This window comes from Hipposideros armiger, unplaced genomic scaffold (assembly GCF_001890085.2).
Source record: "Hipposideros armiger isolate ML-2016 unplaced genomic scaffold, ASM189008v1 scaffold_1569, whole genome shotgun sequence".
Taxonomy (NCBI): domain Eukaryota; kingdom Metazoa; phylum Chordata; class Mammalia; order Chiroptera; family Hipposideridae; genus Hipposideros; species Hipposideros armiger.
The window spans coordinates 67957-80420 of NW_017732919.1; the positions used below are offsets into that span (position 1 = coordinate 67957).

At 38.9% G+C, this 12464-nt stretch overlaps 1 protein-coding gene across 1 annotated transcript in view; it reads right to left on the reverse strand.

Moving 5' to 3' along the window:
• The window catches only part of SPTA1 (spectrin alpha, erythrocytic 1), a 110993-nt gene that overhangs the window by 38816 nt on the left and 59713 nt on the right, over positions 1-12464 (reverse strand). The window contains exons 20-25 of the mRNA XM_019634272.1: positions 11312-11463; positions 10511-10697; positions 8596-8697; positions 7577-7668; positions 6574-6718; positions 5568-5749 (exon numbers count right to left, since the gene is read on the reverse strand). Of these exons, the coding sequence (XP_019489817.1) occupies positions 5568-5749; positions 6574-6718; positions 7577-7668; positions 8596-8697; positions 10511-10697; positions 11312-11463 (860 nt within the window). The remainder of the gene's footprint in view (positions 1-5567; positions 5750-6573; positions 6719-7576; positions 7669-8595; positions 8698-10510; positions 10698-11311; positions 11464-12464) is intronic.

A 12464-nucleotide genomic window follows, 5' to 3' on the forward strand; every position in this document is an offset into this window, starting at 1 on the left:
ACAGGTAGACAAATTGCTGTTTTGTTCTCCAGTCTAGTTGTAGAGGACATCACTTTACCGGCCCATGTTGGTATGATCATTGTGCTTTTCCCGGGTGAGGCAATCGTTTGCCGGTCATCGGTTGGCCGCTCACAGCGGCTCCCAGTAGCTCACACCGGCTACTGGCCGCCAACCACTCACGTAGCTCATGGCAGCCCACTGCAGCCCCACTGCAGCCTACACTGTCGCTGGCCACTCACAGCAGCCCAGCTCCAGGTCGAGCTGTTGTTCATCTTAGCTGTAGAGGGTGAGCGTCACTGGCCCTCAATGTGGGATCCGAACTGCAGCCCTGCTACTCAGAGCTGGTGGTACTCCCAAGCCAGCTCTTAACCAGCTGAGCCACTCGGCCGGCCCCATCTAAGTTTTTGATGGGATCTTTGGGGTTGTCTATATATAGTATCATGTCACCTGCAAATAATGACAATTTTATTTCTTCCTTTCCAATTTGGATGCTTTTTATTGCGTTGTTGGATAAGTCATGACGTATTTTTTTTTTGTTTTTCATTGCAAAAATGCTTCATGACTCCGACAACCCAGTATTTCTTTTTGTCTGATTGCTGCAGCTAGATCTTCCAGTACTATGTTGAATAAAAGTGGTGAACGTGGGCATTCTTGTCTTCTTCCTGATCTTAAGGAAATGTATTTAACTTCCCATTAAATATGATGTTAGTTGTGGGTTTGCCATATATGGCCTTTATTATTCTGAGATATGTTCCCTCTATTCCCACTTTGCTGAAAGTTTTATCATAAATGGATGTTGGATTTTGTCAAATGCTTTTTGAACTCTATTGATATGACCATATGATTTTTCTTTTTTCATTTTGTTAATGTGGTGCATCAAGTTAACTGATTTGTGGATATTGACCCAAACTTGCACACCAGGAATGAATCACACTGGTCGTGGTGTATGATCTTTTAAATGTATTGCTGAATTCAGTTTGCTAATATTTTGTTGAGGATCTTTGCCTCTATGTTCATTAGGATTATTGGCCTATTGTTTTCTTTTTTTATAATGTCTTTGTCTGGTTTTGGAATTAGGGTAATTGTAGCCTCGTAAAATGAGCTTGGGAGTCTTCTCTCATTCTGAAATTTTTGGAATAGTTTGAGGAGAATAGGTGTTAATTATTTTTTGACAGAGGTAAAATACACCTCTGAAACCATCTGGTCCAGGGCTTTTTGTTTGTTGGGGGTTTGTTGATTTCTGATTCAATTTCATTGGTAGTAATTGGTCTGTTCAGATTTTCTGATTTTTCTTGATTCAGCCTTGGAAAACAGTATGTTCTAGGAATTTATCCATTTCTTCCAGATTGTCTAATTTGTTGGCATATAGTTGCTTATAGTATTTTCTTAAATTTTTTTGTATTTCTGTGGTATCTGTTGTCACTCCTCTTCTTTCATTTCTGATTTTATTTATTTGGGTTCTCTCTTTTTTCTTCTTGATGAGTCTGGTTAACAGTTTGTCAATTTTGTTTATCTTTTCAAGAAACAACCTCTTGGTTTCATTCATCTTTTGTATTTTTTTTGTCTCTAATTTGTTTATATCCACTCTGACCTCTATTATTTCCTTCCTAGTACTCACTTTGGGCTTTGTTTGCTGTTCTTTTTACAGTTCCATTAGATGTTAACGATAGGCTGCTGATTTGATATTTTTCTTGTTTCTTTTGGTAGGCCTGTACTGCTATGAATTTCCTTCTTAGGACTGCTTTTGCTGTGTCCAATAAATTTTGGATCATTGTGTTTTTATTTTCATTGGCATCAAGGTATCTTTTGATTTCTTCCTTGATTTCATTGTTGACCCATTCATTATTAAGTAGCATATCATTTGGTCTCCATGTGTTTGTGTGTTTTTCAGTTTTTTTCTTATTATTGATTTCTACAATAGTTTCATAGCACTGTGGTCAGAGAAGATGCTTGATATGATTTCAAACTTTTTAAATTTTTTGAGACTTGTTTTGTGGTCTACCATGTGGTCTATCTTGGAAAATGTTCCATGTGCACATGAAAAGAATGTATATCCTACTGCTTTGGGGAGAAATGCTCTAAAAATATCGATTAAATCCATCTGGTCTAATGTGTCATTTAAGGCCACAGTGTCAACATTGATTTTCTGTCTGGAGGATCAGTCCATTGGTGTCAGTAGGGTACTGAAGTCCCCCATTATGATTGTGTTACTGTTGATCTCTGCCTTTATGTTGGTCAATATTTGTTTTATATATTTAGATCCTCAGATGTTGGGTGCATAGATGTTTTATAGGGTTATGTCCTCTTTTTGGCTTGATCTTTTCATTATTATGTAATGCCTTTCTTTGTCATTTATTATAGTCTTCATTTTAAAGTTTATTTTGTCTGATATTAGTATTGTGACTCCAGCTTTTTCCTCATTTCCATTTGCATGAAATATTTTATTCCATCCCTTTACTTTCAGTCTGTGTCTTTTGATCTGAGGTGGGTCTCTTGTAAACAGCCTATGCACGGGTCTTGTTTTCTTATCCACTCAGCTACCTTATGTCTTTTGATTGGAGCATTTAATATATTTACATTTAATGTGGGCAGGCAGGCTTCCAGGAAGCTCTGAGGTGTGGTTGGTGGTTTCTGTAAAGTCAATGCAGTTTTGGCTTTAGCACTGGTGCCTGGCCCACAAGCACCCCACAAAAATGCTCCAAGCACACTATGGCCAGCCACTGCCCATCTCAGGCCCCCCACACCACTGCCTAGCTTGGCTCCCATGCAGATCTTGGCTTAAAACCCACCAGCAAATATTTCCTGGGTCACCAGAGGCCCTCTTCCCACTTTAATCTGCAGCCTGTGGGGCAGGGCCAGCAGTCCAGGAGTTGAGTTTCACAGGCGACATAGCACTAGCTGTAAAAAGAGCAGGGACCCAGGCATCACCAAGACAGTGTGCATGTGCAAATTCCACCAGACCAATGTAGTCCCAAACTTGGCCCTTTGGGGGAGGGCTTAATCCTGAAAAGATGGTCCCCCTCCTGCATAAGCCATACATGTGCAGGCTCCATACAGCTCCCATCCATCCAGCTCCTGTACCAAAGGCATTCAGTTCAGACCTTCCCTTCACATCCCTGGTCCTCCTGAACCGCCACCTCTTCCATCAGAGACCAGGTGAGTGCCTGTCAGCGAGCAAGTCCGTATTCCAGCTCTACAAGAAGGCATCTGGGTTTCCAGCTGCCTTCCACCCCACCAGGAAGGGTAGACAGAGTCCTCACTGATTTTCACTGCCAGATGCTGTAGGAACTCCTCTTTCTGGCATAGGACCCCTGGGCTGGGGAGCCTGGTGTGGGATGGTGGGCCCCCTCCCTTTTCAGGAGGACCTCTGCTGCCAAGGTTTTCCTCCCAGCATCCAGCCTCTTTCTGTGGGTTTGGGGTCAGCCTGTTTCATGTCTCTGCTTCTCCTACCAGTCTCGATGTGATCTCTCCTTTATATCTTTACTTATAGTGGTTTTTTTCAGCTAGTGTTCAGAAGAACTTTGAAGTTGATTGTTCTATAATTTATTTGTAATTTTGGTGTGATCCTGGGATGCAGTAGGCATAGTGTTTACTTAATCTGCTATCTTGAATTGCTCCTATTGCTTTCAGTTTTATATCCCACATATGAGTGAAGTCATATGGTTCTTGACTGTTTCTGTCTGACGTATCTCACTTAGCATGATAATCTCAAGATCCAGATATATGAAAAAATGCTCAGCTTCACTAGCTATTAAGGAAATGCAAATAAAAACCACAATGAGATGCCACCTCACACCTGTTAGAATGGCTATTACCAACAAGACAAGTAATAACAAGGAAGCATTGTGGAGAATAAAGAGCCCTCATATACTGCTGGTGAGAATGTAAATTGGTACAGCTACTATGGGAAGCAGTATGGAGGGTCCTCAAAATATTATGGATAAAATTACCATATGAACCAGCAATCCTTCTTCTGGATATCTACCCCCCAAAAATCTAAAAATATTTATCTGTAAAGATATATGTACCCCTCTGTTCATTGCAGCATTATTCATGGTGGGCAAGACATGGAAACAACCAAAGTGTCCTTCAATAGAAAATTGGATAAAGAAGATGTGGTACGTATATACAGTGGAATATTACTTGGTCATACGAAAAGCTTAAATACTGCTATTTGTGACAACATGGATGGATCTTGAGATTATCATGTATAGAATTATTTTGATTCCATTTTGGAGATGAGAAATTCAGCTTAGAGAATAATAAGTGATTTGACCATGTGATATAAGCAGACATCTGAACTACAATAGAACCCAGACAGGAATCCTGGACTGGTACATATTCCATTACTCTTAATGAGTCTTGTTCCTTTAAAGTAGATTTTTTGGGTTTAAAGATCTATCTTATTTTGGAACTTCAGGGAAGGCATGTCTAGCGCCTTCTTTTTTTGTAAAGTCATTTATTACTTATTCAAAGAACTAAATTTTGTTGGATGTTTACCAAGGGTCAAATATTTGTGCCTTTTAGGAGCTCATCTATTTAAAACACAAACAAACAAATCTGAAAAGCAAAAGTGTCATAAAGAGGTAATATATTGTGTTAGATTTGCTCTGAGGCTGGGAATATTACTTCTGTCACATCGATGAGTAAGATTTCATAAAGAGAAGGTGACAAACTTTGACTTGGAATTTGAAGTCCAGGTAGAATCTATGTACACATAGAGACATGAGCAAAAAATTATTTGGGGGAATGAGTATAGTTGCTATTTATTTTTGCTGTATGAAAAACTATAGCTTTTCAGAAATGCTGAATTGGCATGGAGGTTGTCAAGAGCAAATGCAATCATTTGCCAAATATTCCCTCCTTTTTTCTTCAAAAGTATTACATTGTGAGCTACTACTTCCTGTACGCTCAGTTCTAAATGCTTCTCCCAGCAGACTGATATAACAGAGAAGAATGCAGGAATTGTTCCACAGAGAAAGTGGATATTTGCTAAATTGTTATAATGTTAGACTCTTAAGCAAGACAATGATAATGATCTAGAATTTGATCTCAACATTTCTAAGTTCATCTCTTGCTACTCCTCCTTATCCCTCCGATATACAAAACCCATGTTCTAGCTATCTCTGCCCACGTCGTTAACATATCGCACCTTTCTTATCCTTGTGCTTTTGCTTATACATAGTTCCATCCATTTGTTCGGTTGTGTGTTTGGGGCCGTATTATGTTCTGCCATGGTTATATATATTCTTCTCTGCTTTTCCAGTAGAATGAAAATGTCCATATCCTACATCTCCTGACACAGCACCCGATATATAGAATACACTCTATAAAAGCTTACTTAATTGGCTCAGATGGCCTCACATTCCTCCAAACTTCAATATTTTGTGGCATGAAGTATTGAATTTGAGATATTTGTGCCTTACCAGAGGTACAATCTGAACGTATAGGTACCCTCCAACCCCAACAGTGAAGAGCACCTATACCCAGGCTGCTCCTAGAAGCTCTACTCAGGGGCCAGACATAAAATTGCCCACCCTGGTTGAAGTCTGCCTTTTGAGTTTTACCTGGCCTTGCTGAGAAACAGAAAGAATTTCTGGGTCTCATTTAGATTCTTCTTACGATCCTGTGTATGTCCCAGCAGGTCATCCCAGGCCTTGTTCAGCTCTATCCGCTGCCTCTGCAGGTCGTCAGTGGCATCAGGGTGGGACTCACTGAGGCGCTCTGCTGTCTCCCCCAATATGGTCACCTAGGGAGACACAAGAGCTCTCATAATCAGCCTAGAGTCACCCTTAATTCCTAGCAAATGAATAGTCCTGAGCTCTGGGGGTGCTCACTCCTAAAACAGATATCAGTGAGGTATAAGAACATCTTGCTACTTTATTAACTAAAATGCCAACTTTATTGGTACACATAATAGTCCCCTGAAGTAGTCAACATTGACATGACCACACTTCTTTTTAAGATAAGAAGGCTGTCAGGGAGGGAACTTAAGAGAATGCTGATTAGGCGCAGCATCATTAGGGAACCCAAGGACCCTGATTTTTAATGTAAAAGTCTTTCCAATATAGATATTTCTGAGCTTCTTTTTCTCTGTGTGATAATGTCATGCTGTATGATGACTCTGATTTATCCCAGAGTGTATCTGGCAAGTGTATCCCAGAGAGTTTACTTTTCAGTTGGAGGAGGATTAAGCTCATTCAATTACTTGTGAAGAAAACTCTGCACTATGCTCAGGCATAGGCCTGGCCCTGTTGGGTATTACCATTTTCTATTTATCTTAGTATACTGGCCACCAACTAGCTTCTGTAAATTCTGCTCACTTGGAACCCATTAAAGAGGCACTTGGACAGTAGGAGGTTCATTTCCAATACGTTTTCCCTCCATGTTAATTGTCCCAGGTCATGTCCTTTAAGTGACTTTGCTTTAGGGACAGGGTACAAGAACAACTATGGAGTAATATAAAGAGAAATGTAAGGATAGGGACTGGAAAATCAGACCACAGAAGAGGGCATTGGTAGGTATAAACATGAGGAGGAAAGTGTTTGAAAAGCTTGGAAGTTCATGTCTCACCTTTTCCCCCAGGGGGATGAGGTCTCTTTCAAAGCCCTCATGCTGTCGCTGAAGGGCCTGAACACTGAACAGGTCGGAGCCAGGATCAGCAGCAATTAGGGCCTGGCACTTATTCTCAATCTGCTCCTTCGTGTCATCTGCTTCTCTGGTACATGAAAGTAAAGAGTTTAAGAGTAATAATGTGTACCAGAGGCAAACTAGATGCACTCACAAGGACGTAATCACCACCACCACCACCATCACCACCATCATCCTTTTTAATGTGCTAGAGCTTATGCTCATTTAATATTCACAACTACTTGAGGCATAGTTACCATTCCCATTCCCATTTTACATATGAGAAAACTGAAGCTTAAGATGCTAAGTATATTTCCTTAAGGTTATACTACTGCTAAATTGTAGAGCCTAGGTTTGAATGAGGTGCCCTGGCTGCAGAGCTACATGCTTAACTATTATATTTCATGAAAATACATTTTAAGCCATTCTAAACAACCATAACGATTTGCATTTTAGTTTTTCCTTCTCTGGATATTTAAAAATACATTTATACACAGTGAAGGTGTTTGGTTTCCTATTTGTTTGTTCATTTATTTGTTTGCTTATTTAGTTATGTGCATGTATTTCTTTGTGTAGACACAGATTTGGAAATCAGACATAACAAAGTATTGAATCAACAGTCAAAGTCACTGTGATGTTTGTGGTTCTCTACCATCTATTTAGAGTTCAGAAATATAGTTACTTAAACCTCTTGTTTCTACTTTAAGTTTCATTCACTATCACAAAAACATAGACTGCCTAGGCTCTGGAAAATGGAAATTGGTTGTCTGGGAGTATCTTATGTGCCAAGTGAGGAATCGACTACTGAAATACCTGCTCTCCTATTATCTCTATCTCAGGAAGAAGGGGTATACTAATAGCTATGGTTCTACTATAGTAATTAGACTTTTTTTTTTTTTTGAGTGGGTTCTAGAGCAGCATTACGTTTTAGGGTTAAAATTCTCACCTGTGAAACATTTGCACAGCATGGGCACTCCCCAGCAGCTGGCGCTGTTCCTCTGCAAGCCTCTGCAAGGAGCCCCAGCGGTTGTTCAACTCCTAAAAAAGGCAGACATACCAGATTTTAGCTAGGGAGCTGACTCGGGTTGCTCAGTTGTGTGTGAAGACAAGATGGGGTTTAAATCATGGTTGTTTTCAAGTTATCTCCATCCGAAAATTACATAGGTTTATTTCTTTCATGGATAGCTTGAGTTTGGGCCTCATTTATGCCAGTGCAGTTAAGAAACGGATTGCTTTCCTTCCCAAACTCATGTTTCAGGGTGGAACTGTCAACCCTAGAGTAGCAATCCACGTTTGTTGCCAAAGAGACTATATTACAATCTCTGAAACATGACTGGAAAGCGTTGCCATGGTAGTTAGAAGCTCTTATGTTTCATAATACCTTTCTGCATCCTGAATTGATGAAACAAAGTAGCCTCCTAGAATCCTACTTTCTGTACAGGGTAAGCAAATTGTACCTATGAACATTCCTTTTCCTTTTTACCCTGTATCAACCACCACAAAACATTACATTAATATTCATTAGATATTTTATGGAACCGTAAGTTCAAACCTGAATCAGGCCTAAAATGTTTTCTTCCCCATCTCTATTGATCTATATTCTTTTCATTCTTTCATCAGGTTTTATGAGAGCCTATCTCTTCCAGTAAATTTTCTTGATTTACCCCTTCTACTATCATAGCTCCTTTATCTGCATTTCCTTTGTATTCATGTATATGAGTACTGAATCTATTGTATCTGTGTTGACTGGGGAGAGTTGAGTATGTGTTGCAATTAAGAGACTTCAGATCAAGTTCAAATGACTGGACTGTTCAGACTATTGTCTTTGACCTTTTCTATAGTCAGCTCCATAGTGCCATTACCTTCTGCATATCCTAGCTGATCTGTGGACTATGAAGTTGAGTATGTTTAAGTGAAATTATGACTCCCAAAGCTCAACCTGGTAATGGAAGGAGACTTAATTACCTGCTGTATCTGAATTCCTTCTGGTGTTAGAAGCCCTTCAAATAGAAGATCATCAGCCACCTTGTTTATGTCCCTCAGTCGAGGCTCATTGGTCTTCAAATCCTAGGTAAGAAAATTTGCCCAAAACAGTGTAAATCCCCTTCTCAAGAATCTTTCATACTTTCCTGCTCATCTCTGCCCTGACTTGGCTAAATATTAAAATGCATTTCTAACCTTACTTTTAATGCACAACAAGCTGCCCTCCTCCAACCTGTCCCTAAGAAGAGTACCTTTAATCCCCTTGACACCCAGTGACTATGAAAAACTTGTCAAGAGAGCTGTTACGTATCTGAAGTATGGAGCACATCAATTTTCCTAGAATATGTGCATATATATATATATCTTCTCCCTGTTCTTATCTTTTGATGTTTGTTTGTTTGTTTCTCCTCCCCCCCCCTTCAAATTTTAAGTTACTTATATACTGGCATATTGGCCCATTATCTAATATATCTTGCAAATATTTTCTCCCCATGCGTTAATTTTTCATGATTTTGTTTATGGTGATATTTGCCATGCAAAACTAAAGGGTTTTTGTTGTTGTTGTTGTTATTTGCTTGTTTTAATTAAAATTATCAATCTTTTCTTTTAGCACATTTAGTGAACCTGAATTTTGAGTCATAGTTAGAAAGCCTTTCCCCACAACACATTAAAAAACATACTATAAAACTTTTATAATTAGAACAGCATGGTGATAACACATGAATAGACAGGCAAGTCTATCATAGTTTATCAAGTCTGTCATAGAAAAAACAGAAATAATTTCAATTACATATGGAATGTCATTATATGATAAAGTTATCAACTCAAATCACTATGGCAAAAATGGACTTTTTAATAAATGATGTTGGAACAATTGGTTAGCCATTTGGGAGAAAAGATAAGATTGACCTGTACCTCACAGCATATTTAATGATAAACTCCAAATGAATGCTATTTAAATGTAAACGGAGAAAGTTAGGTGAATTTCTTTTTCCAGGCTTTTTAAGAAATCTCTCCCTGGATTAAGTAACACCATCAGAGAGATCTATATTTGAGCCATATAATATTCTCTTCTACCACTACAAACTGCTCCACATTCTATAGAATTTCATGGACTGAGTTGCAATCTGATTATACTGAGGTATATTGTAAGAAACAGCTCTAGGGAGCACATTACAATGTTTACAGTGATAATATTGTTTATTACATTATACAATAGCATTTCCCATGGAAGTCTCATTCTTGGTGGTTTTTTATAATTGTACTCCTGTTTTCCAGTCTTTCATTTTTCTCTTTATATATTCCTGAAAAAATAAATTATAATCTCTATATTTATATATCTATCATATCATCTATGACTTTGAATTCCATATGGAAGCTATCATAAGAAAAAGACAGACAGAAAGAAAGAAAGAAAGAAAGAAATTAAAATAATAAAATGAATCTGAGAGAATAAAGGAAAATGGAAGGGTTTTAGGCAGGCAGAAAACAGAAATCATCTAGCTGAAAAGTCAGGTTGTTCTTCCCATCTTCCCACCCAATTTCTGCCCCATAATTAGGCTTTACACAGAATCTCACAACACTTCATCTCAACTTGGGCATCAGTAACACAGTACAGTATTAGGCAAGTTTTGAAGAATTCAGGGAGGTCAATACTCCCTGTAGGACTTGGGAGTAGCAGGAATTGCAGGCTGTTAGAGTGACTAATTTCCTCTGCATTTTCTTTGCACCTACAATATCCAGAGAAAGGTTTGAAATGTGAAACTCTCAATAGCTTTGGGGAGGATATTTAACAAATGTGAAATTAAGGAGTTACTTAGGAAAAGATATGGGATAAAAGGGAAAAGATATGGGATAAAAGAAACAATGATAACCCTCAAAAAACTGTCTTTCTTACCGTTTGGAACGCATCAAACTTTTTCTGCAGCTCCCAAACATCATCTGGTTCTACCCCAGTGTTTTCTGCCTTTTTCTCTCGGATCCAGTCCAGCATGTCCCCTGCCTCATAGGCCAGCAAAAACTCATTGTAACGTTGCAATAGACGACGTCTGCGTTCTTCTGCCCGATCAAGGAGGGAGTGGTACCTGGGTGGATATATGAAGAGAATGGGGGAGTGGAATAACAGATAGAGAAAAAAACAGAAGAGTAGGGTCAGGGTGGAAAAGTAAGAGGATTAAAGGGACAAAAAAGAGGGGAAAAAATCAAAAGGACAACAGTAAAGGAGAAGAATAAAAATAGAAGGAATACAGCATTGAGAGCAGAGAGACAAACACACAGTGTTCCATTTAAAAAGAATTAAAATGTCAATGTTCCAAGAGTATGCCTAGCAACATCCTATAGAAGTGAAATTTCAACATGTCTGCTGACAACTAGATATGAAATAACCTGGCATAATAAACAAAATTCATATGGAAGTCAAAAGACCTTTAATAACCTTGAAAGAATGCTGGTCAGGGAATCAGAAGACATGATTCTATTAAGTGTTTCACTTTGGGTGATTGACTTAATGGTACTAGGTTCCTCCTTCCTCTTATAAAAACTAAAATAGATGAAGGACCCTAAGTTTACTTTGAGCTCTTAAAATCTGTGAATTTTCAAGGCCTCTCTAATCTAACAGATGCAGTCATGAGAAGTGCCTTTGACCAATAGGAAATGTTTGGCCAAACACCTGTCCAGTTCTCCAGTCTCCAGGACTTACTGGTTCTCAATCTGCTCCTGGCACTGGCTGATGTAGCCCGGTTCTTCTCGCTGCCGCTGTGGGAGCGTAGGAAACTCATCATGGGCCAGTTTCTTGACGTAGACAGCTGGCACAAAACCCTGGTGATCATCAGCTTCTACCTTCCACCAGTCCTGAAGGGAGAGCAGATCCCCACTCATTCTTTAGTTCTTGGAAAAACCACAAATAGGATAGGCTTCAACTCTCTTAACTAAGTCTCTAAACACAGGCACAGCCTGGTGGCCAAGAGAAGCAAGTCATTACTAATGGGAGGAATTATAATTTTGACATATTGCAAAAAACATAAATAAGGAGTTGCAAGAATTGCAGAGATAAGCCTGAAATCAAGGAATCTGACATTTGATTAGCCTTTAACTTTGATGAGGTTTTCAAAAAACAAAGATAGTTCTTGTAATGATGGGGTATTTTGCCACTAGGAATTAAAAGTAAAAAACAAAACAAAACAAAAAAACAAATGTGAAGGCAGAATCGAACTGGATTTCTTAGTAGTGGAGCACCTGAGCATGACAACAGTGTACAAGAACTTCTCTCACCCTATCCCTTTCCAAGAACTAAAAATTGTGTTGCCCTCAAATTCACTTATGTGAATGCTTTATGCTTAAGCATCACCCTGATCCCCACAGAGTATTTTCGGTGTGATTCTATACAAGGTATGATCAAAGAATAGGGTGAATGTTTAAATAAAAAAAATTATTATGGTAAAAGACACATTGCCATTAATCCATTTCAAAATACTCCCCCTCACTTGGAACACACTATTTCATCATTCTTGCCACTTTCTGAAGCAGTGCTGGAAGTCGCCTTTCATGAGTGTCTTTAGTCACGCTGTCGTGGCTGCCTTCACGTCCTGAATCGATTCAAAATGTTTATGTTTCATGGTCATTTTGACTTTGGAGAAGAGCCAGAAGTCATATGGTGCCAGATCCAGTGAATAAGGTGGATGAAGACACACCATAATGTGTATATATATATATATATATATATCTTATTTGACACAAATTGCCATACCAGAAGAGATGTGTGACATAAAGCCTTTCCATTGTGATCACAAAATATGGTGAATACTGCTGCTAAGTGACATCCAATGGAAAGGCAGGGATCTTCAAGATGGGAA